This window comes from Catharus ustulatus, chromosome 9, assembly GCF_009819885.2.
Source record: "Catharus ustulatus isolate bCatUst1 chromosome 9, bCatUst1.pri.v2, whole genome shotgun sequence".
In the NCBI taxonomy this organism is placed as follows: domain Eukaryota; kingdom Metazoa; phylum Chordata; class Aves; order Passeriformes; family Turdidae; genus Catharus; species Catharus ustulatus.
In genome coordinates, this window is record NC_046229.1 from 11216512 (window position 1) to 11242390 (window position 25879).

The following is a 25879-nucleotide window of genomic DNA, read 5'->3' on the forward strand; positions in this document are numbered from 1 at the left end:
CTGTGCTCAGAGCAGTTTTGACAGTATGAGAGCCTGTGTAACTGCTATGCATGCAGTTTTGGGTTCTGTATCGTCAGAGGGCACAGGAAGGCAGTTTACCCCATCCCACTAGCTCCTAGTAGGATTTCTCTCTTCCGTTTGGTGGGGAGTGGGAAGAAGAAGCAATCTCAGAAGTCAGTTGAGAGAGTAGAACTGGGTGATGTGGTGCCAGAGGAAGACAGAGATGATGCCAGGAAAGAAGAGGGATTCAGACAGAATCAGACAGATTGGCTTCATTTCTTACAGATAAATGGTGTGCTTCAGTGAGTGGAAAGAAAGTTGATGCTATAGGCTGAAGACTCGCTCTGTGAATTAGGGGCTCTTCCCCTTGCCAGTGGTACAACCATGGCTGAAGAGAGACAGACCTAGCAGACAGGATTTTCAGCTGATTCAAGTAGTTCAAGAAAGCCCAAAAGACAAAACTTTTGATTGCTCAAGCTCCCGTGGCATTTCCCCATGCCTTTTGGCCAGGCTCTGTCCTGCTTGGGGCTTCACGTCAGGTGTCTGCAAGTCCAGTGACCTGACTGACCACCCACGTCCCTTATCCTGCCTTCCTGGGCTGGCAGGTCCCCTCTGTGACTGGAAAAATGCTGTTTAGACTGGAGACTAATGGCCTTTAAGTGACATGATTATATTATGTTAAGCGTCTATAGGTTTTACCATTAGGCACTAAACAGTTGATGACTCATAGCAGAGAAGCCCTTGTCCTGAAGAGTTTATATACTAAATGGTCTGGACAGGCAAGGCTTGGAAGAGGCAAGGTTTCCTCCTGCCTGTCACAGAGCAGATCTAAGGAAGGCCAGGGACTGGACATGTCTTCTTAGTTTAGAGGAGCACCTTGGCTCTAGGTCTTGCATGTTCAGGTTTCCTGGGGAGAAATATTTCTGCAATGGGATTTGTACAATGGGAGGAGAATAATATTTAATTTTAGCTTAGTTTTTGTGCATGTTTTGGTTTTGAGGGGGCTTAGACATGATGTGTTGTGAGTACATCCATTTTATCAGATATATTCCCTATTACTCAGTGTGTAATTACACTGTTCTGCAGCAGCAGTCTGAATGCTCCTGCTTAAAGCCGCAAGTATGCAGAGAACCAGGCAATTACTAAATTAGTGTCTGTATGAAAGACTTATTAAGAGACCATAGAGAAAGGACACATGCTCTGTGTGATCAGGCTCTGCTGGAGCATAATTCACAGAATAATTTAAATAGAGATCTATAATCCAACCACCTGTTCAAAGCAGAGCTAACTTCAAACTTAGATTGGGTTGTTCCAGATCTTCTCCAAATGAGTTTGAATGTCTCCAGGGGAGGAGATTTTGCCACCAATCTGTTCCAGTGCTTTATTACCTGCATGGTGAAGAGTTTTTCCTGATGACAAATTGGACATTCACCTGCTGCAGCCTGTGGTCGTGATGCATAACTTTCACTGAGAATACAGTATTCAGTTTTGTACACTCCTCTTCATAAGATGCTGTATAATGTCATGTTTAGTAAGCAGACAGGCTCTCACACCAAGTTTATGTGTAAAAAATCTGTTTGTAGGGGTTTTACATAGCGTCAGGTTCTCAAGGCTGGGGAGGCAACCTCAGCCTTGAAGACTTTGCAGTTTCTCTTTTCTTGGGAGTAGTGTCATGCATTTCTGATGTCGAAGGGAAGTCCACCTAGTTGTTCTCCATGTCTGGAAGGGATGGTGAGAGCATTTGCTCTACCCCTCCACCAATCTGGAGTAGTGCAAACCTTCAACCTGCTGTGCTTCTAATCTCAACTGAACCATGGAGCCAGCAAGCTCTGTTTCCCTGTATGGTAATGAAGTACTTCTTTAAAAATCAAGAAGCTCAATTCTCATCCTATTATCCCTGACTGTTTACAAACTCCAGGTAGAGTTACTCTAGATTTACTCCCCCATGCCTAGCAGCAGAATCAGGCCCAGTAAATAGAGCTATGAATCTTTTTAAGAGAAGCTGTTAAGAAGTAGCACATAGATTTATTGTAGCATCATGTGTGTGCAATTGTTGATGAACATCTTCTGTTGGAGGCTGAATACCTGCTGTGTTACAGCCTTGCTTTTAATGTTGAGATAGCATCTCTGCCAGCATCTCGCTGATGCACAGACAGATACCCATAAAAGGGCCAGATCTCGCTTGGTGTTAAATGCCTTCATGTTTCATTAAGGTTGATGGCAGTGGAAGGCACACACTGCTTTGCAGGACAAGCAAGTCACAATGAACCACTTGCCCTGTGTGCTTTTTGTGGCAGAATTATGTCCCTAGCATATACATTGCTCTGGCTGCAAAAGGCTAACACCCTTTGCCATGCACCTGCTAGCAGCTTGGAAAGCAAGGGTCTTGAGGTTCTCTCAAATTTCACAGTACCCAGCAAAAATTTAGAGAATAGGGATCACACTGCTAGCATGTGATGAGTGTTCAGATATGTCAGCCAGTGCTGCTAAGAGTCCTGAATTTTAAGGCTTGCAACTTGCCTTTTAGTTTTCCTAGACAGGAATTTGTCTGGTAGAGAGAGAATGCAGCTCTGTCCAGAACTGGCATCACAGAAAAAGAAAGAAGATCTGAAAGTACCAGGTATTAGCCTTGCTGCTTAGCCTGTGTTTTTGGCCTCATTACACTAATCCAATTAAAGATTGATGGGAAAAGAAAGCACACTCCAGTGAAGGAGTTTGTGTAGCAACTGCTTTCCTTCCTGGGCATCTGGAGTGGCCTAAGTTACGTTGTGCATCACCACACCTCCTCGGGCCCTGCAGACCCACTGGTGCCTCCATGTGCCATGGTGTGTGTTCTTCTCCTGCATCGTGTCTCTCTTATTACTAATGGAGCATGGATGCATTTTAGCTGCTGGTCAGCCCTCATTAATATCCAGAGATGACAGGTTGACATTTGTAAAGAAGACTTGCATTGACCTTCATGTTGTGCATCGGTGCGGTTGCCGTACAGTGCCCTGTGCTGGATGCTTCTCCCTGTGCTGCCTCGGGAATGCATTTGTGTTAGCAAAGGGACTGACTGCTCTGTAACCCTTTGCTGCGGTCAGGAATGCAGGCGGTGTGTCTGCATGTCTCTGCATCCCTCTACCCATTCCAGGACTGCTTCCTGTAGGGCCTCCATCCATCCCAGTGAACAGGACTGGAGGGTGTTTGGGTTGCACATGTGGCTCCTTGTGGAGGTTTGTTATTTGGGTACTGGGGCTTTAATGAAAGACAGCTTTGTGCCAATAGCAATGACCCGTCTCCCTTTTCCTGGCTCTTGTCTGGGGAAGCAACAGAAGAAAAGGCTGTGCTGCCCAGGCATCCTGAGTGCTGTCAGTTGCCTGTCTCTCCCTCAGCCCACGCCATCCCGGCTCGAGGACTGCTGCAGCCTGCTCAACAATGACATTTATTAACAGAGGGGGCTTTGAAAAAAGGCAGGCTGCTCCTGCAAAGGCTTCTTGCTGTAACTCTGTCTCCTCTCACCAGCCCGTCTGAGGCAATGGCTGCTGGTGTTGAAATTCATTAGTGTTACCTGACAGGCGATGGAGGCTTGCTCTGTCTGTTCCCACTTCCCTGCTCTCAAGTCCTGCTTCATGCATGCTGATATTTAAAGCTGATGTGTGGCTCATAGGCTTGTTGCACTGTGACAAGTCTGGGGGTGGTTGAGACAACTGAGAGGGTGGAAGGAAAGCAAAGAGGGAGGGAGATAGGACCTGTCTCAGGGTTTCTGTGAAAGCCCAGGGCTTTTCAGACCCTCTCCAGATGTACTGTCTTTCCACAGCCACTGCTTGTGAATTTTAAGTACAGCCATGCAGGTGTGGTTTGTCCTGCACTGATGGGGGGCAGAAAGAGATGGCACTCTGTGTGCTTGGTGAGAGTGGAGTGCAGTCACTTGGCAAGGGCTTATCTGATGGAAAGCAAAAGCACGTGGGCTCCTCTGGCCTCTTGGCTGGTCTGTGGGGCTGAGAAGTGTGTGAGTGGAGAGTCAGAGGTGTGGCATGGGATTTATTCTTAACTTTGGACAGAAGCCTGTTTGCACTGAGTGGCAAAGTGACTCTAGCGCTGAGGAGGAGACACCTCCCTGCCAAAGCTTTCGGTTACACAGGAAAGTTGCCCCAGTCTAACCTGATTAACTGGGATGAGGGAGTTAGGGTTTGGGGATTTTTGTGGAGGTGTATATCAGATGCTTCAGTTTTTGAAGGCTGTGTGTGGCTTGGGCTGTTCTTTGTGCCTGGGCCACTCTACTGTGTGCGAGTGCTGTGACATTGCCCTGACAGAGACCTCCTGCTCCGGCACTGTGGTTTCAGCAGCCTGCAGCTGCCCCTTTGGGAGGGTATGGGTATATCTAAACTGCTTTGAATTCCTAGCTTGGCCCCATCTCATGTAAGTGCAGGTTAAGTGCAGACATGCAGCTTTGCCTGTTGCAGTGCCATTTCTTTGCTAAATCAGTTCAGGTGTCTTAGCATAGGATGTTATTCCCTTGCTAGCTTGTGCTGCTGGGAGAGGACACGTAAGTTTTCCTCTTGGCTGGGTAGACATGCCACTCTACATCAAAACAGAGCAGCACCTCTGAGCTGTGAGGTCCAGAATGTTGACCAGCCTTGCTTTGAACAAACGTTTGACAAAGCTGAGGTGGTTTGACAGCTCCTCTCTTTCACCATGATGATGTTGTGTGCTTCATCATCCAAGCAGCTTCCTTCTTCATTGAAGGATTTCCAGGGCAGGAGCCTGCCAGTGCTCTCCTTTGCAGCCCAGTGCACAGGTGTTGACCAGGACACAATGAAAATATTCTGCATCTCTTACAATGTAAGGTCTCCAGGGAATGCATTTTTTGGGAAGGTTAAGATCAGGTCTATAAACCCCAAGATTTAATGTCCCTTTATCTTCCCACAGAGGAACCGGTTCTTTTAACTGCCTAGATATCAATACACCCTGTGTATAGCAAGTGACCCAATTTCTTTGTCTCCTGACATCCTGAACCCAGAAGCAGATGGACGTTAACCAGCTCTGATTAGTTGGGAGAATCAAGCATTAATTTTTTATACGCCAGAACCACCTGAGTGACGGAAATCAATTATGGCTGCCCCTCCCCCTTCCATATTAATGTGTTGGCTCCGAGCTGAGATGGAGGGACCTGTTGAAATGAGAAACCCCTATTTCTTCGTTTGACCCTCTAGATAATTAGGGTTAAATTGATATGCTATCACACTGGTGACACATTTTATCTGCGTCTGTTTGTACAAGAGGATACAATAGTGGAGGAAGGACCAATTTGTGCCCTGCTTTAGCTAACCAGACTGAGATAAAAGGTGTCACTAGTATGATAACGTTCTTGCCTCATGCTCCTTTATTGTTGTTCAATTTGCCTTTTCTTTTTTTTTAATCCTGTTCTTTTTCTTTCAGTTCCCTTGGTCATATTTTAACTCCATGCCATCGCATAATGACGCCCTGCTAAATGTGTGTGGAGATAGGCAACTCTGGCTGACAGCCTTCCCTGATAACCAAATTCCAGCCCATCCATCACTAGGCTGCTCTCCCTAACTTAAGGAAAGTGATAACTAAAGCAAGGCCGTTTATCACCGCTGAGCTGTGCGCTTCTTGCTGCCTTGGAGAGAGCTGGCTTCAACAGCAGAAATGCAGCCATGTCACCTCACCTCCTATTTGCATCCCGTTCATCTCCAGGCCCCATTTACCCTGCAGGGTGGTGAAGCAGGGCTGGATGGAAATCTGAGCCTGGGGTGGTAAAGGCTCTCTGGAAATGGTGCAGAGTTGCTACTGCTGACCATGGTCTGAGAAGGACTTAGATTTGCCTAGCTGGTGGAGGCAAGTGTGCTACCTGATGTCACTTGCTCTTCTGCCCAAAGGGCATCTGCATTTTAGGAGCAGGCAGAAGTTACACACTCCCATCTCTGCTTTTGGGAGAACAGAGCACTAGAGCTGCGTTGGAGGCTGGAAAATCCCACAACCATTTTCAAGTTTCTCTATATTGAATGCAGTTTGGCTGATGGGGTGGTTTTTGAAAGCCAGCTTTCTTCCCAAGGAGTGAGATCTTCAGTGTTTGGGAAGCCAATTAGAAATCATTCAAAAACTGGAAGGATCATGGGATGTTGAATGCAGCAAAATGTGCCATCATTTTTCTTCTCCCTTACCTGAGGGAGGGCCAAATCCTGAGCTCTGCTAAAGCAAAGCTACCCTCTGTGAGCTTGTTTGGTTCTGGCAAGAGCAAGAAGCTGTACTGAGCATAAAAGCTTATTTATCAATTAAGTGAATGCTCAAGTGAATGGTGGCTCTCATAAATAGACACACTTCCTTGGTAAGGCCATGGTACTTCTGCTGCCCAGGACAGTCACAGATATGCCTTATTCAGTCCAGCCTGGAAAGGATGATAGAGAAACTCCTGCCTGGTCACCAGGCTGAAAAGTGTGGGGGACCACTGCAGGTGACAGTCTTGGAGCTGGGGAAAAGATTTTTAAGGAGTATTTTCCTCCCTGTAGCTACCAGGAAACCTGGGGTTTGCGAAGCAAAAACCTCTGGTTCTCATTTCCAGGAGTGCTGCACATTCAGACTAGACCACACTCTTGTAGCAATCCTTTGCTAATCCTTGCTCGGTGACTGTGATCTCAGTGGCCTGGAGCCGCCAGGACTGCATCTTCCACCTCAGGGATAAACTTATGTTTTGGTCCTTGCTGCTGGCAGCCTGCCCAGGTTATAACATGAGTGTTGGTCTCCTGGTGCTTGAAAAACTTGAAGCCCCTCTGCTGCTGACAAGAAATGAGGGGAGCACAAGCTTGGAGGGGGAGGGGGAATGTCCTGAGGTCACACAGCTTCACAGGCAGTTTCTGGGGTTGTTACTTGTTTGCAAAAATGCATCATTTATTTAGTTGACATATTTATTTGGAGCATTTATTTTCTCCAATTAAAGACCTACTGTCCAGCGCCCAGGGCACACGGCCATCAGTCTCAGGGTGAAAATAGAGCCAGACTGTCCAGTTTGCTGGGCCTTTTGGTCCCACAGGGATGGCAGTGCTTTAGATGTCATTCATTGCACTGGGTGGTTTGCTGTCAATTCCTGTGGTTAACAAGAACAATGCTGCTCTCACTTCTTCTGGGCCCTATCCAGATGTTAGGTAAATTGATAATTTTTCTGCTAACTGGAGCTAGGCTGAGACCTGTATTAATGAAAGCCTCTTGGGTTTGGAGGAGAAACTAATTATTTTGTAACATACCTTTTGCTAACTTCTGTCATCATCCTTGCTAGCTAAATGTGAGCAGAAAGAGATTGAACTATTCAAGTGCCTTTATTTAGACCAGTTGTTTGTTTTAGATGGTTCCTTTTCTAGTGATCTTTCTTAATATGGGCACCAGCAAAAAGCAGCTTTTCTGGAGAAGGAGCTTTCTCAGCATGCTGCTTGGGGCTGGTCAGGTCTATTTGACTAAAGGATGTCATGGACATCTGTGTAATGGCTGTAAAATGCATGGGCCAGGCTGCTGTTTATGTGGCAATGTGCAATTGTGAGGAGCGACCCCAGGTGCTTTATTTCAGTGCAGTGGCATCAGATTAGCTGTGCCCAAGGATGGGACTGTGCTGTTAACTTGCACTACTTGCCCTGCAAAACGCCATGGCCCTGCTCCTTGCAAGGTTGTTCTTTTGAAGCCTTCCTGCTTTCAAAGAGATTCCTTTGGACATTCTTATTCAAATCTGTTTGTATGACTTAAATGATTGGTCCTAAATCATCACACGTACATATTCTCAGGACCAGGCATTTGACTTTGGCTCCAGAAGTCTATTACTTTCTTAGCCTAAGCAGGGCAAAGGTAGTACACAGGTGGTTCCCAATGTATCCTGGCTCTGTTGGCCACATATTCCCAGGATATCCTCTGGATATGTTTCCCACCTTCCTTCCTTTTCTTCACATAGACATGGAGAAGTCACCAAGATCAGACTGCTCTGGTACTGCACTACCCTGGGTCTCACATTATATTATTATAATGCAAGTGCATTATCTGTGTTACTCCTTCATCTCCTTGCTCATGTTGCTCCTTCTTCTTACTTGGGGAAATGTCTGGAGAGATGCTTCCCTGTTCACCAAAGGGTTTGGAGCTGGGCTGACCACTCAGGTACTGCCTGGGATACTGATAGTGCGCCTTGGGGGTGTTTACCTTGTATCTGCTTCTCACCGGAACTTGTTCCTGTATTTCAACCTTGAGTCTGAAAACTAGTCTGGACTATTCACATTTTCCTCCTTGGAGAGCAGGAGAAGACTTTGCCCTGGAGACGGTGGTCTGTGTTTGAGTGTCTGAGCAGCTGATGCTGGCACTTACAGCTCTTCCTCCTCCCCTGCAGTCTCCTCCTACAACCCCCGTGTGCCTGAGGAAGATGGGAGATTCCCCACCCTCTCTGTTTGCAAAAGCTGATTTCTGGGGTTGTGACTTTTAGCATGCACAAACACTGCTAATTTAGTCATTTATTTAGTTGACATATTTATTTGGGATGTTCCTTTGCTTCACTTAAAGATCCTGTGACCAGTGCCCCAGGCATGCTCAGCAGTATGTGAATGAACAAGATCCATCAATTACTCTTGATCAGATCAAAGTGGCCAGGAAATACTCACATAACTCATGTCCCTGCACAGGCTTGGCTAGAGCCACATGGTTTGCAACTCAGCGTTCCCCGGCTGAGGGGCACATCCTCTCTCCCCTGCAAACACACTGGGATTGGCACAATGTGGGAGAAGCAGCTTTCCTGAGGTGCTGCTGTCCCTTCAGGCAATCCACCTCCCTTACTGGTGCTGTTCTGTTTTGAGCTCTATTCCATTGGTTTGCTGTAGGAAGGGAGAGGATCAATACATGTACTCTTAGTTCTTGTGAGCTTGCTGTGCTCACATCCCTAGTGAGACAGTGGTGAAGCAAGGATTCACCTTGTATCTTCAGAGTTCTGTCTGCTCTCCTTCCAAGCACCTGCTTGGAAAACAGCCTCTGCTTTCTTAGCCCTACAGCTTTGCTATCCAAAAAATGAATGCTTTGGTGCCTCCTTCCCTCCTTCATATCTCTTTTGATGTTTTAACCATAAAGGCCGAATGGAGAAGCACTGGGGCATGACAGGTGAATTGTCAGTCCTTCTGTCTGCCCTGTGAGCTGCTGGCAGAGCAGGGTGGTTTTGCAGGGATTTGTGATGGGTTTGCTTAGCCAAGGACAGTCTGAATGCTCCAGTCGTGTTTGTGTGTTAGCCAGTGTGGAGAAGAGCTGAGTGCTGTACTTGTACACACAACTGTTCAAAATGTTTAGTCTAAAAGGTTTCAGCAGCCTGGATGTGCTTAGATGTATGTAAGTCTTAAAACGAGCTGTTCTCTCATGAGATTTTTTTGCCAAGAGCGATGGTATTTCTGATGTGCAGCGTGATGTTACAGCAGTCTTGAGAGTCTTTTCCATCTCTGAACGAAATGCATTTAAGAAAACAGAGTTTGTGTTGTCACGACACTGATTGAATCTAACTTGCTTTCTCTTCTCTCTTACAGGTTACCAGGACAATGCCAGTACTTAGGGCTGCCGGTTGCTGATTACTTCAAACAGTGGATTAATCTGAAAAAGGTACTTCTGTGCAAACTGCCATGGTCCCAATCTCCCTGTCTCCTTCCTCCCCTTGTCCTTCACTTTCCCTCTTTAAGGAGGTGTCTAATAACTACTGCTGTTTTGCATTGAAATGAGTTATTTTCTCAGAAGCTGGGCTGAGCTGAGTCCTCCAGTTCCCTATTGTATCTCCTCTAATAGAGTCTTACTGTACTTGATGGGATGTGTTCTGCAGCTGGGGAGAATCCCATTGTGGCAGGCACAGTGCAATGTCTCTGCATAATATTGGGACTCTGTGAGACATCCTTTCAGTGAAGGTTGTGTTGTCACCAGTACTGCTGACTTTGTTTTGTTTTGCAGCCTTATAAGGCTCCTAGGAGCATGGTTCCCATCAGATGAAATTCCAGTTAATAAATGTGGAAATACTCCAATATAAAAATCAGCATTTCTCTTTGTTGTGTGTGGAAAGGGAGCTGTCTCAGCAGCACATCCACCTAAGAGATCAGTGATCACTTTGCTAAGCAAATTGCCTTGGACTGAGTACTGTCTGATGCCTTGTCTTTTGCTCCATGCCTTCACTGGGTGGTTAAGAAGCAGCATGCTGTGCATCCACAAGGACTCCTGGCACAGCTGCTTCATCTGCACAGAAAAACGTGGTGATGCCATAAGGCACAAACCCAAGTGGGATGAAAAGAATAAGTGTGATTACAAGGAGGAGCAGGGTGAGGGAGGAGGCTGCGGTCTGTGCACAAGAGAAATTGGGGTGGCCCTCCTGGTTAAATCTTTAGATGAGTAAGATTCCCTTCCCCCATCCAATTTAGTGCTTTATTTGGGTTTCTATGCCTTTTCCTGGTAATTAAGGGTCTCGGTAAGTGGGATTTTCTTATAAACAGCTTGTTGTTCTTGCGGGTTTTTCTTTTGTTCTTTTATTTATTTATTGTTTTAAATGGAAGTGTGAGTGACAGGCTGAGCGGCCGCAGAAGGACAATTTGCATGATCTGTTCCATCAAATAGGGTAGAACATGAACTTAACAAGGGATGCTGGCAGCACATTCCTGGCTGAACTTGTCAAAGGATCTTGTATTTCCCTGCTGTCAGAGCAAATCTTTTGGCTGATTGCTGGTCCTTGGTAAATGAAATCTGAAAGCACATTGGGGCATTCTGCAGTTCAGTGACCATTAATGATCGCCATTTGAAGTTCACTAAACTTCCGGTGAATGGATAGCAGCTATATAACCAGCAGGTTGATGCCTACAGAATATTAATAATACTAAAAAAAAAAAAATTCCTGTGTACTGTGTTGTTTGCTCAGAAGTAGGTTGATCCAGCCATGCTCCTCCTCTGGGCCTCAGGATGTAATGACTTATGGCTCTTTCCCATAGTTCAAGGCTCCTGGATTTAGTGTATTAGGAGCTGGGATTCATCATTATGTAGATGTCCAGGCAAGTGTGTCTTCTCTGAGGTGAGCATTCATGTATTTCATGTCAGCAAATACTGTGATAGTAAGCTGAGGGCTGCTAAGCATCCATGAAGTCCCAAGCACAAAGCTAAAGGCAGGAGCAGGAGGGAAGTTGTTACAGTGAAATGTTCCCGTATGCAGCTCACTGAAAGGGTCACATGCTGAGCATGTAGGATAGGGGCACGTGGGTTGGGTTGTCCTCCTCTGCAGATGTGTTCTGTGGAAAGTAAAGATTCAACCTCCTTCAGATTGTGCAGGAAAGGGAATGTGAGAGAGAAATGTTAATCTTCTTCCAACCCCTCTAGTCCCTTAAAAACAATCAAGTTTTCTGATACTTTAATACCTGACATCCCCTGAACACTGAATGGTTCCAGGGACCCTGCATCCCTCTGGGAAGTGACCCGTGTTGCAGAGGAGAGCAGAGACCTCTACTGTCTTGTGGCTAAGGAACTGCTTCTCCTGGGTCTTGCTTTTACCCCAGGGTGGTGATCTTTCTGTGCCACACTCTGCTCTCAGGTGCTTGTGGGGCAACTGCCTGTGTGTTTTCACAAGAGAGAATTTCCAGCCTAGATAACTGATTCTGTCCAAGCAGATGGACCCAGTGGAGAATTGAATGAGCTCCCAGTGTGACAGATAAGAGTGGACAGGTAACTAGCCCCTCATTGTTCCCTGCATAGCTCAAGTAGCCCTTTTTCCCCTCCCTTTGGTACATTCCTGACTTAGAAATGCCTCCTAGGCTGAGTCTGCCTCTGACCTGATCCATGAAGTAAGTGAAGGTGTTGGAGGGTGGGTGGGGCTTGCGGTGTGAAACTGATGATTTCTAGGTCATGGATAATGCAAAGACTTGAATGTTTCAGATCTCAAAAAAACAGGCACATATGAGAGACAGCAGTTTCCTGAAGGATGGCCCCACCTGCACCTGCTGTATCTTCTTTGAGTCTTTGCTTATGAGCACTGATAACAAGATGACCTTTCTGAATTAGGGAGCTCCTGCTGCAACTACAAGGCAATGCTGAAGTAGGATTACACACAGACAAGTTTGTATAGCAATGTGTATTGCGGTAGTAACAAAATATGTTCCAGATTCCTCTGCCAATACACACACAGCTTCAAGTCCTCTTTGTCTCTGTTTTGTATCATTTTAAAAAACAGTCCCATATCTGGACTCCCTCTGCCAGAGCATGGCATGCTGCAGGGCCCAGCAGGTCTTCCTGAAGTGGTGAGAGAGTCTTTCTCAAAGTTCATTTACCAAGAAACTTCCCTTTTCACTGCTGTGCTGCAGGAGTAGTTGAGGTCAGAATTTCGTGCCTGCAGGCAGCTTTCACAGTTTCCTAGACCTGCCTCTTGGGCAAGCTGGAGACAGGAATTGTCCCCAGTAGCTGTCACCCTTGCTTTGCCTCAGGCAAACCTTGTTGAATTGATCTGGCCGTTCAGGTTGTGGTGTACTCCACATGGGACTGCTGCAATGGTGGCCACAGTGTCTTGGGATCTGTAAAAAAGCCTTCTGAGGTAGAGATGGCGGGGAGGGAAAAGCTGGCTGTGCACTTGACCATGTTTGCTGAAGTTTTACCTTGCCCTGTGCCCCTCCCCACTCCCAGCCTGCTAAGACATCCCTTCTGTCAAGCCTGATCCGTGTTTGCTGACATTTTTAATGTCACTGAGCGATCTTGTATCTCTAGTGAACTGTCAGTGTAGAGCTGACTCGGGGCAGAGAGTTTATCATGTTCTTCACTTCGATTAGCTCAGCCTTGTGGGAGGGGAGCAGAAAGCAGAGGAGGCTTTCTTTGAATGCTGCAACATTTCAGATATCCCCCTAAACCATCTCAATAGAGAACCACCATCCTGTCTGCCAGTTCTCCTTAGGTACCTGTCATATTGATCTGCAGAGGCCCAGTGGGTTAGGACTGAGGTGCAGAACCTGAGCTACATCACTGGAGCTGGATGCCCAGGGTGGAAATAACAGAGAGTGCTTCTTGTCAGGAGAGAGGGGCACCAGTGGAGTCATGTGTGCAGAAAGCAGGAGGCCATGGGTCAAGATTTATGCAAAAAGAAAAGCTGCTGCAGCTAGCAAACTATAACCAAACTGCTGCCCCGAGAGTATCCTCAGGTAGCCGGGGTAGATCCAGTACTGCTTATTCTAACACAAGGATCAGCTCTCATTTGTGCTCCCTCTGCTCTTTCAGGAGGCTCTGTGGTTTGTTTTCCAGGTCTTTAACTGGAGTTAGCAGCATGGTTGGTCCCATGGTGAATCATCACCCCTGGGGCTGGAACCAGTGCTACCTTAGGCTGAGGGCACAGTACCTGCAGTCACAGGGTGTCAAGAGCCTGGGAATGGGAAACCCAGCAGGCTGTAGGAGTTGGGCTGGGCTGGGGACATATTACTGAAGGGAGAGCGGTTTAAAGGAGGGAGGAGGTGGAATAAGAGGGGTGAAGATAGATTTTCTTACAATGAGCTTGTGGAAGAAGAATGTTAGAAAGATGATGAGGGTATCATCATTCGGCCAGACCAAATATATAACGCAGATTCTCTTTATGCCAGAGGCCAGTAGCCAATGCTTGCAGGTATAACTGGGAGACCATGGCTTGAGTCACCTTTCTCTGATTCCTAGCAATTGTGTCCTTAAGAACTGAGAGCTGTCTCTGGACCACTGTATATAGCACCCACTCTTTTTACCATGGCTGTCTACCAGAAACTTGTACACACTTTTCTGAATCTACTCATGCTTTCAGTTCTACAGCATCAGTTTCTATAGCAATGACTTTTGCTATTTAATTATGCATCAATTATACTCTGTTTATTCATACATTGTGTGAAGATGCGGGTCCCTTTGTTTCTTTTAAACCTATTGTCAACCTATTGTCTTGGACCTAGGTCTTGCATTGTGTGAAAGAACATGTTTCTAGTTCTTCATGGTGTTACTCTTGATTTGAGACTTTGGTCATATTCTTGCTCAATTGTCTTTTCCAGCACAGCAAAACTTGTTGGAGGGCTGGCACAAGGGTCCTTGGGGGCTCTGTGACTCTAGAACTGCCTTGTGGAAGTTATTCTTAACATGTGTACGCTATCCTGATCTTCCATTTATTTTCTGGATGTTTTGCAGTTGAGTGTTTTGTGTATCCACTACAGGTTTGTTTTATTCCTTGTTTCTCAAATTATATTTTATTTGTTTTTTTTAAAAAGAAGACAATCTTCATACCCATCACAGAGCTGTCCCTTTCTCCAGCTATCCTGGCACCTTTGACCATCTCTGATGTCTGTTCAGAGGGTACAGTGTGTCTTTAGATACAGTAACAGTGGCTGCTGTAGGAGTGACAGAAAACTGGTCTTAGTTTGACATCCTCCTGAAATTCAGGGGAGTTTTTATGAAAGGCAAGAGTTGAATGATGTGTGTGAAGGAAAGCAAATTTCCTTCTCTGAGCGTGATGAAACTGGGCTGACAGTTTTTGGGGAGCACAAAGTGACTATGCTGGGGTGCTGTGGCTATGCACAGAACTGGTCCTTTCCAGGATCAGCCTTTATTGATCTGTAGACATTCCTGTTTGGAAGCAAACTGTTAATATACATTCACAAATGTTTTAAGGTCACCTACTTGCATTGTGAAATCTGTCAGAGGAAGCATGTAATAGGATGTTTTTGTTAATATTTGGCTACTAGAAATAAACACATCTTAAACAAACAAAGATTTGCTAACAGCTTTCTGTCTCTCCTCTGAATTAACAATTCCTTCTTCCTTGGGGTGGGAGGAGGGGCTCTGAGTACTTCTCAAGCACTTGGTGCTGAAGTGTCTTGAGTGCTTTGGAGGAGGATCGTTGAAATGTGTGAGAAATGGTTTATATGTTAACCCATATATTTGGAAGTTGCTTTTGTGAGGTCTAACTTCTTGAGGACTTAGAGTGATTGTTATCAATTTCCCGTTTATTGAGTTACTGGCTGCAGGGAATATAAAACGCCTGGTAAGGTTAGAAATGCCAGAGAAGGACTCCTCAGACAAAGTGCTTCTTGGCCAGAGTATCAAGCACATGAATAAATGTTGCCTGCTAACTATGGAGAACTGTGCCCAGGGCTTTGCTGGTTTGCAGCGCAGGTGCCTTTTCTGAGACCCTATCAAAACTTTCTCCAGTGGGACCTGGGCTTGCTGGGTTTCTCACCCCATTTGTGAAGCTCTTGGCTTTGGAAAGTCTCAGAGGGCAGAAATGGGAGAGGTTGTGAAAGGAAACACAAGGAGAAATGTGACTCCGGGGCTAGGGAAGCATGGGTATCTCTTTCACAGAGATGAGGAAAGGAAAGTGTCTGTGGAATAGCATTGGTTCATAGTTGGAAGGAAGTGGAAGGAATTGCTTATAACAGCAAAATGACTGTGTTTAATAAATACTTTGCTCTGTATTTAAAGAAAGGCAGAGGTTGCCATATTGCTGAGCAAGAGGTTTGCTGTTAAACACAATTTTCTGATAAAGCCAAGTGGTGAATTGGTTTGCATTTTGCATAACTGGTTTACAGGAGTTTTAAAGAGCTGGCTGAGATGCCCTGGACTATTAATAAGTCTTTGAACATGAGGGAAGTTCTAGAGGACTGGAAGAAAGCTAATGTTGTACCAGTAATTTAGAAGGGCAAATGGGATGACCGATGAAGTAATTATAGCCCTATCATCTTGACATTAATTCTGGGCAAAGTAATGAAAAGCCAGATATCATAGTTGATTAATAAAGAATGAAAAGAGGGTAATATAATGCCAATCAATGTGGATTTATGGAAACTAGATCTTTTTCAAACTAACTTGATATTTTTTTTATGAGAATACATGTTTGGTTGATAAAGGTAACCACGTCAATGTAATATACTTCTGGAAAGCATTTGACTTGGTACCTTATGACATTTTGATTAAGAAACAAGAGTGATACAAAATCAACATGGCACACATTACATTGATTAAGAAAGAGCAAACTGACAGCTCCTAGCATTTAATTGTAAATGGCTAATCATCATGGAGTGCATGTCTTCCTAGTGGGGTCCCACAGGGATCTATTTCTCAGACCTCTTGTATTTAACACTTTTGTCAATGCCCTGAAAGAAAACATAAAAATCATTTTTGATAACGTGTGCAGATGCTGCATCCAGAAGGTGGCTGCTGTTGGATTTATAAACAGGCAATGGTGAGGAGGAGCAGAGAGAATGAACATTTCTTTCTTTGGGTCTGGTTTGACCAGTATGGTGTGTTGGATCCCATCTGCATCAAAAAGAATTCTGGAAACTTTAAGACTGGATGAAAACTGCAAGACCGGAGGAACACTCACCATGCAGTGACAGCACTGGGAGCCATTTAGGGTACCAGAGAAGGGTAAGGGGTGTCTAAAGAGAGAGCCAAGATGTGACAAGAGGTTCCTTCATGGAAAGAGACAAAAGCATAAGCATTTCCAGTTCCTGGAAGCCAAAGCAAGGTAATTCAGGTACAGATCTTTACAGTGTGGGGTAATTAACCGTTGGAACAATTTACCGAGGGCTGTGGTGGATTATCCAGCCCAGAAGGGAAGGCTTTTTTCCTAAAAACATCAGCTGTGGTTCAGACAGGAATTTGGGGCATTGCTGTGGCCTGTGCAGGTCAGGCCAGCTGATCATGGCTGTTTCTTCTACCATGATGATCTTTGCCTGTCTGTCTCACACAGCTCTGGCCACGCTGTTCCCTTGCAGTGAGAGCACTCTCAAGGGCTCCTGGCTTAGGGAGCACAGACAGCACAAACAACACAAGGCTGGGAATGGAGGGGGAAGCATCCTGGGGAATGTGGCACCTCTGGCATGAGCAGAGGAATCCTCCTGGTCCAGGGCTTGAGCATAGCAACCATCCACGGCTTCTCCTTTAAATCTGTCGTGCAGCTGTCTGAACTCTGAAATTTCTTTCACTCTCTCCCTCGCCTTGTTAACATGTGTTGCCTTTGGGGTAATCAGGGAAAAAATATTATGTCCTTTTACAATTACCGGGTTTTGGAATATTAAAATGTCTCTCTGCATCGGCAGTGTTATTTTGATTGGTATTCTAACCTTTGACTAGCCCATAAAGCGAGCCGCTCTTCAAGCCAATATTGCGGGACTGAAATTTAATTCCGAAATGATTCCAGATAATAGGGAGACAGATAATATATGCATGAAGGATATTATGTTTGGACTAAATGCAGCAGGGCCAGGGCTTGGGAGTTGAATAATAGCCCAGAGTGAGTTATAATCTGTGGGACAGAAATACCTTACTGTCAGGGCCAGGAGAGGAACTCTTAAATCAAAGGGAGGGAGATGAGGAGGGAGTTGAGGATAGTCATCTCAACAGGAAAGGGCATCCAGGAGAGCCCTTAAAGGAGCAGCCCTTTCTGTCCTTCTGCAGAGCAACCTGTCCTTCCTTTCTTACTTAATAAGGAGTGCTGAGTAAAAACGTACTTCCAAGGAAAACCAATAGCCAGGGGATTCTGGAAGTTCTTGGCAGCCTTTTCCCTTTTGTCTTCCTGAATTCATTAGAAGAAGGTACAGCATGGGTTGATGTCTCAGTTTCCCTACAAGTTGTAACCAGATGGACCAAGGGGTTGTTGTTGTTATGGGTTTGCAATACATGCTAAGGTAGAGTGCTCACATAATATAGAATAATCATCAGGGTTGGTTTTGACACCCACTTTCACATAAAACAAAGAAAGCACAGGCACAGTGTGTGGGCTACGTGGACAGTAGTTGTTTTTCAGGACTCTTCCCCCAACTTTCTCAGCCTGGGACTTACTGCCAGGCAAGGCTGTCTCCCTGCCTCAGAGCTGCTGCCTAAGCTGGTAACTGGAGACACAAAGGAGAAGTATTTTCTGTGACAGAAGAGGTACAAATTAAGTGACTTTTAAACATTGGAGGCTTTAAGAAACAACACCTCCCTCTGGGCTCTCTGTACCAGGGAAGGGAACTTGAGGTTTTTGCTGTGTACTCCTGTACAAGTGCCACTTTGTGCTTTGCAAGCAACTTCCAAGTGTGATGGAGTAGTTAGGAGGATACTCTCCACTCTGCAGTAGCTCAGTCCTGTAACTTAACCTGCTGGGCAAATATTGGGAGCTTTCTGTAGGTAGACTTTGCAGAGCATTGCAGATGACCATGCTGCCAGCTGTCCTGGGAGGAGGGGAACTGAGCAGGCAGAGATGGAGAATGATATCTGCCACCGGGTGACACAAACCCATGTCAATATAACAGGCTTTGGCTCAGTGGCACGAGCTTATAGTTTCAGAGTAATGATCCCAGCCTCACATTTCATTTCCTTCCCTTGCAGTCTCAGGAGCTGGTCTTGCTACAGCTGAGAGGGGCTCTAGATACAGCCTGGAGGCTTCACTGGTTTTGGATGACTTGAACGATAACATACATGCCCATCTCAGGAGGGCAGAAATAGAGAGTGTCCCTTTTTGCTTAAATCAAATTATTCTGTGTTTCCCCCTCCTTTGGTTATTGGTTTTGGGGTTTTTTGAAAATTACATCATCAAAACACAGGAACAATTTTCTGTGGAACTTGTGTCAGTACAAATTGTTCAGAGACAGGAAAGACGTGATCCCCTGAGGGTTAATGTAAATTTTATGGAAGCCACTTCTATATAGAGCCCCAAGGTAAAGGGGATGCCTGAATATTTTGGTCCTATTAACAACAAGCTCTTCCTGGAACTTTCTTCCATCCTTCTGTCCTTCTCATAGCTGCATGTTTTCTCATGACATCTCACACACAGGTTAGCTTCTTTACCATTGGAGGTTCTCCTACCTCCTCTTTTGCTAACACATACTAAAGTGTGCTAGGTGCATGTTAAAGTTCACCTCTTTTTCTAGGCAGGGTGTTTTACAGCCTGGTCTTAGCCTTTGGAACAAATGAGTTTCACATACTGCATTCGGGGAGGACCTAGCACAGGTGGAAAAACCTAGAGAGGGACAGAAGGGTCAGAGAACTAGAAGACATGACCTCCAGAGGAAGATTGAGAGATTTAGAGGACAAAGCCTCCAGCTGCACCAGGAGACGTTTAAGTTGGACATTAGGAAGAATTTCTTCAGAGAAAGGGTGATTAGATATTGGAATAGGCTGCCCAGGGAGGTGGTGGGGTCACTGTCCTGAGAGGTGTTTGAGGAAAGACTGGATGTGGTGTCAGGTCGTAGGTTAGACTCCATGATCTCAGAGGTCTTTTCTGACCTAATTGCTTCTGTGATACTCAGCCTAAAGAAGGCTAAGTAGAAATAATTTTTGAGGAATGAAAAGTGCTCAGTTCTGACTGGTTGTGGTGTATGGGTCTTGATCACATCCTTTCCTGCTGCAAGAAGATCAGTAAGCAGTCTTTATGGATAAGAGCAGGAATATGGGACCTCTAGCTCTTGTGAGTTCAGAAGAATGTGGTGGGGCTGGTTTGCATAGAGCTGGTCCTGCCTTGAAGCAATCAATCAGTCATCACTTCTTCCCTCCTGCTTGCCCTGTGTGCTATGATACTACTTCCTTTGCCCTTGCATTGGGACACAGGCTGTCTGCATTCTGTGGGACACATCACTGAAACTCAAGAGATCATGAGCAGGGAAAGAAGCGGTATTTCCCTTGGGTACCATGTACCATCTCCACTCCCCTCCTGATGCTGTCTGCCCAAATCCCAGATGTTTGAACTGGGAAAATCCCAAGGCAGACTTTATTATTTGGCAGTGCCTTTGAGCTTCAAGTAAGAACCAGGGCCTCCTGTAGCCACATGTGATAGAGAGCGCTCTCAGGTAAGGTCAGAAGGTATTGATTCAAGAGAAAACTGAGGAGCACAATTATATTCCTTGGTCCCATGTAGCCTGCAGCTACTGGACAAAGCAGAGAGGAGAATTTGTTGCCTTTGAGCTTTTTTTAACCAGGGCAGAAGATTTGCCTTTTAGGTGAGCAGCTGTTTGCTGAGCACACTGCAATGGTCATTTTACTGAAATCATCCTTGTCTATGCAAGTGGTTGGAGGCAGGTTGGCATTTGTGATTCTTTCTATGCACGTTGTTTTAGCTACAGGCTAAAGGCAGAAAGGCAGCTGCTCAGACCTTGTGTGCTGCTCTTCCTGCTGAGTGCCATATTGCTTGGCTGCACCTCACTGTGCTTGCATTCCCCATGCTGGGGGATTTGAACATCTGTCCCCTGCACCAAGGAGCCTCCTGGTTTCCATCTGGCTCTGTGTGTGTGTGTTGCTGCTGAGGTTAAACATACTTCTCAGACCTTTGTTCCATGGATCTGGTTACTGATTGCAGATTGAGGAAGGAGCCATGATGACACTTCTGGTCCTGCCTCTTTATGGGGCTGTGTGCTATAGATGCCAAAGACAAAAGTTTCAGAAAGAGTTTGCACCCACCCTTGGTGGCCTTAGCATAGCAGGCCAGGAGCAAGTCAGGGGAACCACAAAAATGGTCAGAATTATGTATTTGTGAGCTGGATGTTAGTCTGGCACAGGTCTGGCATTTCACATGTGCCTACAACCTGCTATGTTGCCAGAAACAGAGGCCTCCAGTCTCACCTGCCTATTTATGTGAAGCTGTGGAGCATGCTGCATTTCCCTGTATCTCGAGTACTGAGGTCCACCAGAGGGGCTGGAACCTTCTTTGTGCCCTGGTATTGTGAGAGGGAAGCTGACCCCAGACCTGACACAACTCCATGCACTCAATAACAGAGCAAAGCTGGAGGAGAAGGAATTAGAGGCAGGGCATGTTTTACAATAATCCTGCAATGTGTGCTGCATTCCAGGCCAGGAGGAGCTGGGAGTTGAAGGCACAAATGTGTGGAAAATGGCCTTTCCTAGAGTCACATGGGAAAGGCAAGGGACAGAGCATCCCTGCATCCCAGTCCTTCAGTTAGAGATTTACTTGAGTACCAGCACAACTGCCTAGTGCCTGGGAAAGGAGCTGATTTTCTCAGCATTTATTTGAAAGACAGGAGCTCCATGCAGGACCATGAAAATAGGCTTTTGCAGTTCTCCAGGAAGGCATAACGGGCTATCAGATTTTCTAGCCTTGGGGATTAAAACACTAACTGGTTTGGTCCTCATTGTCTTACCAAGCCAGCATAGTTACAAAAGGGAGAGCAACTGCTTGCCACCACCACCAATAGCAGGTTGGTTTATGCTAGCCATTGGCTTACCTGTAAGTTAGAAGAACAGAACTTTTTTTTTTTTTTTTGTATGAGATGTTCTTGGTGCCCTCTGCTGTGTGTGAGCACTGTCCTATTGAGAAGGTTGGGACTTAGCCACTGGTGTCTTTGCTGGGAAAGTGTGGGTGTGCAGCCTCTGCCCCATTGCACAAGAAGCATACCAGGGCTTGGCTTGGGCTTCTCATAGGCTCAGTATAAAGCATCCAGAGATGATGAGCAGTGAGATGGGAGATACACTAGTGGAATTTGTATATTAATAACTTACAGTACTTCACACTCATTAAATTAATTAATTAAATCACTCAGAACCCCAAGGCTACTAGGCAAGTTGATTTCAGAGTTAGGATTAAAAGTCTCCTGTCACCCTTCCCCCATGCTGGCACAGCACTTCTGGCTTCATCCTGGCTTTTGCTCTTTCCACTTGCAGGTTTCCGTGCTTGAACTCTGCCTGCAGCCCAAGGACTGAATGTATCAAAGTGGCTTTTCTAAGAACTGGCTGAAAAGTCTACACGTAGGATCTACTTTTGTTCAGAACACAACCCATCTTTTGCCTTTGTCTGGCATAAATTTCTCTTATTTTTGGCCTGCTGGGGAGAGCAGCTCTCATCACTCTGCACCACGAGCCCAGCCAGGGTCTATCCCACAGTAACTGGTTTTCCCGGTTGCCTGGGCACTGTCTCCTACAGACAGGACTATCTTCTCCTTGAGTGCTCTGATATGAGTATTGCTGCCATCTTTATAGGGCATCAAAGCTCCTGAACAAATGACCATTCCCAAGCTCACTCAGTACCCATCAACCTCTCCCTTCTGGGTGTCAGTAGGTGTGCTGGGGCAAGAAGTTTTTGTTTAATGACAAACATGCACCTTTCCTTCCTTGTGTTCAATGTTCTGTTGCAAAAGCTCACAATCATGTTTGATGTTTTCCTGTACATCCTATCCACAGCTGAAAATGTAGGTGTCACTCATGGCTGATGGATCAGCTCCATCCACTTCACCTTTGTTTGAGCCAGATCACCAGCATTTCAACACTGCACTTAAAATACCTTAAAGCAAATTACTTACATTAAGCCATGCAGGATGGGGTGTAGTTGAGCTCTTGTCTCTCCTCCAAGCATTGGCTGACATCCCCAATGGTTTTAGTGGTGTGGAGATGAAACCTCAGTGTACTCTTCTGCCAGTGCTCCTCCTGCATGCATCCTGCAGATGTGTTTTTAAGCAAACTGTAGATATTTAGTGTATGGTTTAGTGCCAATTTCAGGAAAGCCTGTTCTCTCTCAGTGTGGTAGCCTCTGTCAGCCAGCCCCAAATGATGCTGTTAATATTTGAGAGATCATTTGGGATCTCTGCCTTGGCTGCGCTCTGCACTCAGGGAAGAGCTGTCCTGCATGGACACTGCAGCTGCCAGAGGAGCACGCTTCTTGCCTGACAGTGTGTTCTGGAGGAGGCAGTTCTACTAAGGGTAGCACAAAACTTTCAGAGCTAATTGTTAGTTCCAGCAGGTCCAGACTGGGTCTTTATTTCTGTAGGTGATGGTCTTTCAGCCTCCCTGGGAAATGTCATTCTGTTCTTGCCTTTTGCCACCATGTTTGGCCACTGCAGTGGAGGGGTGTCCCCACATCTCTGCTCAGCTCTTCCAGGTACTGGAGCTGGCCTTGGCAGAGCTGCCAAACCAGAAACAGCTCTGAGTCTCTCCTGCGTTTTGTGTTTCCTTTTGCCATTGTACCACGAATGTTTTATCTGTATGGAGCTGGTTCTGCTGCACCATTCCTTCCCCTGTGGGGACAGTCCATGCCAATCAGGAGGTGACAGATCCTCTATTGGTAACTCTGCCCCACGCAGTTTCCAGCTACCTCCCAGCAGCTGCACATGGATCATCTGCTCTAAGCAGTGGAGGGGCATGGTCATTCCTCTTGCTGCAGGAGAGTTCTAGCAATACATTCCTTGCTCAGCCTTCCCTATGGGGCCCAGCTAAATCCAGTTGTAAGAATGGGGCTGATGTGCTGTGGAGATACGGGCTCAGACAGATCCAGGAGACAGTAAAGCCATGTGACTGAATACCAGACTGTGTTTGCTCTGCCTAATTATCAAAAGTATGAGTTTGTTCTGCTAGGTGCACATTATGCCTTTATTGTGGTGTAATTATGCCAGCTGCCTATGTTTAGTGTCATAAAAAGGAATAAAATGCCCATTACCCGCCTAAAGAATTCTTCTTGTGGGTTTTTTTTATTTTTATTGCTCTGGAGTACACAGTGGGGATATCTTTGATCGGCAATTCTCCATGCAAAATAGCTAGTGAAATACTGTGCCTTTCAGAGAGCTCCTCCAGCCAGCAGCCTGCAAAGGCAGCTGGCCCGTGAGCCTCACCTGGCTCTGCCTCTGTTGCTTTCTGCCAGCCTGATCTGGTGGTCAAAATGGTGAAGCCACCCCAATGCCTTCCTCTGCAGGAGTTAACTGCTTTCCAACAGCATTTTCTTGCTGCTGTCCAGGTCCCAAAGCTCTCTCCTGCTGACAAAGCACATGAGAGGTGCCAGGGTGCTTTCCAAGCCTGGTAAAAGATGCAGTCTCTCTACCTGCTGGCCTAATCAGGAAGACACACTGGTGCCTGGGTCTGGCTGAAGTATTTTTTGGGCAGAATGTGTGTTAGGGGGTACCATGCCATGGAGAAGTACTTAAGGTTGTTGAGGGAGGCATCCAGAGAGATGTGCAGGTGGGAGCCATGAGCTCCTTTGCCCTGCCTCTGGAAACACAAACCAAGTGTCATGAACTTACCAACAGCCTGGTGGTACTCTTGCAAGAGCAGGGATACCAAGCTTTGTCTCCCAGCCGGCCCACAACCCCTGCAATTGAGTTTTGGCTGCTTTGAGGTTTCCTGTGGTGTCTAAATATGAGGCCATGTTTCTGTGGTGCTGAGAGATGCCTTAAAGGAGCCACATCCTCCAAGAGCTGAGGTTCTGTGCAAACATCAATTACTGAAACACATACCCTGCCAGGGAACAGCAGCGGGAGGCTTGCTTTGTGTGTGTAAATCCTAGGGGCATTTTGGTGATATTAAGTAATTTCTGACGGAAAAAGAAATAAAGCCCTATATCCAAATCCCACATTTTCAGAGGTTTTTAAAAGCTGCCGCTCTGCCTTTCCTTCTTCTAGTGTTTCAGTCTCTAATTGGAAACTGACTTTATTAGCCTCATTAGGAATGGTTAGTGCTGGCTATAGATAGCTCTTAAATATATGGTTTCAGTGGATGTTAAATCTCCTGGGTTAGTTGGCTTATTTTTCAACTCAATGTTATGTTCAGTAGGTCCCTGATCCCCCCAGCCCAGCTGTGCCACAGATACCTCACACAACGTCCCTTTTAATTCCCTCCACTTATTTTTTACGTCAGGTGTTCCTTGAAGTGGCCTTCACAGTTCTCCACCCTTTCAGCCGACGACTACGTCAGGGGAAGATGGACTTGTGCCTCCCCGCAGCTTCATTGCATATGCACACGCTGTCTGCCCCGGCGGCACGATTGCCTTGGTGAAGAATCCAAGGGGCTGCTGATAGCAATCATTGATTAAGAGGGTAATTGTCCTGAAAATTCAGATTGATCAAAAGGCAGAAATGATAACTTGTGTAACTGTGTTTAAAACCACGTCCTGTCAATAGGGGAGACTGAGACGTGGCGAGCAGAAAGCAGGGAGAATTGGATGTGCAAGCAGGTGAGTGTGCCTGTGGTTCAGGAAGGAGGGGGAGCCATTCTTCCTTGGGGTCCATGGCAGGATGTTTCTTGTCACTGACACTGGGCTATTGGAGATTCAATCACTTTTATCTTCCCCTCTCTCTCAATCCAAATGCCTTTTCATATTAGAAAATTAGAATCAGCTCTGCTCATGCAAGATTTATTAGCTCTGCTGAGCAATACCACAGAAGAGTAAATGATGTCGCATTTCAGGGGCTTTTTACACATTATGACCAAACTTGCAACTTCTTAAGTATTTTTCCATTGAGCCACTGCAGGATGTTAAAGGGATGAGAGACAAACTTCTCTCTGGAAATAGTTCTGCACCAGTTCAGATGTCTTTTCTTTATTATCAGAATGATTGGATTTGGATTCTAATGCAGATCTTTTCTTTGGGCTCAGTTTCTGTGCTTATTGCTCTGGAAATCAAACTCTGAGAACTGAGCCTGTTTATCTTATTTTTTTTCTTGGGTCCCTTTGTAGAAACTCTTTTTGGTGCTAAAATGGGTGTCTTTGGAGCTTTGCTGCTAGCTGCCCCTCATTTACATCTGAAGAAGGCAAATCTGGTTTCCTGCTCATTTTTTTCTGTTGTATTTTGCACTGGGTGGCTTCTTTTTAAAATGCCTTCTGACCTTGTGCAGTACACAGCTCATGTTTTGCGTAGTGATGGTCCTTTGGTCTTTGGGTAGTAGATGTTAAAGCTCTTTAAAGACATGAATGAATTTAGGCTCATACCACTCAACAAATGTTATTGTGGGGATACTGAGGCATGGGGGATTGGATGATTTTCCTGTGAATCCATATCAGAGATTGAAACATATTAGGTCTCATCTCTCCTGCTTCTGGACTTCAGCCACAAGGCTTGTTTGTGAGGATTTTCACTTTCAAATTGCTTTGCAGGCATTAAATCTATGCAGCATCCTCATGGGCTGGCTGCACAGGAGGGTCACTCAGCCACAAGAGTCAGAATGACCAGTTACTG

General features: G+C 45.8%; 1 protein-coding gene across 2 annotated transcripts in view; it reads left to right on the forward strand.

Annotated features, from left to right (window-relative positions):
• The window catches only part of ERI3 (ERI1 exoribonuclease family member 3), a 130439-nt gene that overhangs the window by 42140 nt on the left and 62420 nt on the right, over positions 1 to 25879 (forward strand). For both annotated transcript variants that reach the window (XM_033066954.2, XM_033066955.2), the window contains exon 6: positions 9534 to 9606. In XM_033066954.2, coding sequence (XP_032922845.1) covers positions 9534 to 9606 — 73 coding nt within the window. The remainder of the gene's footprint in view (positions 1 to 9533; positions 9607 to 25879) is intronic.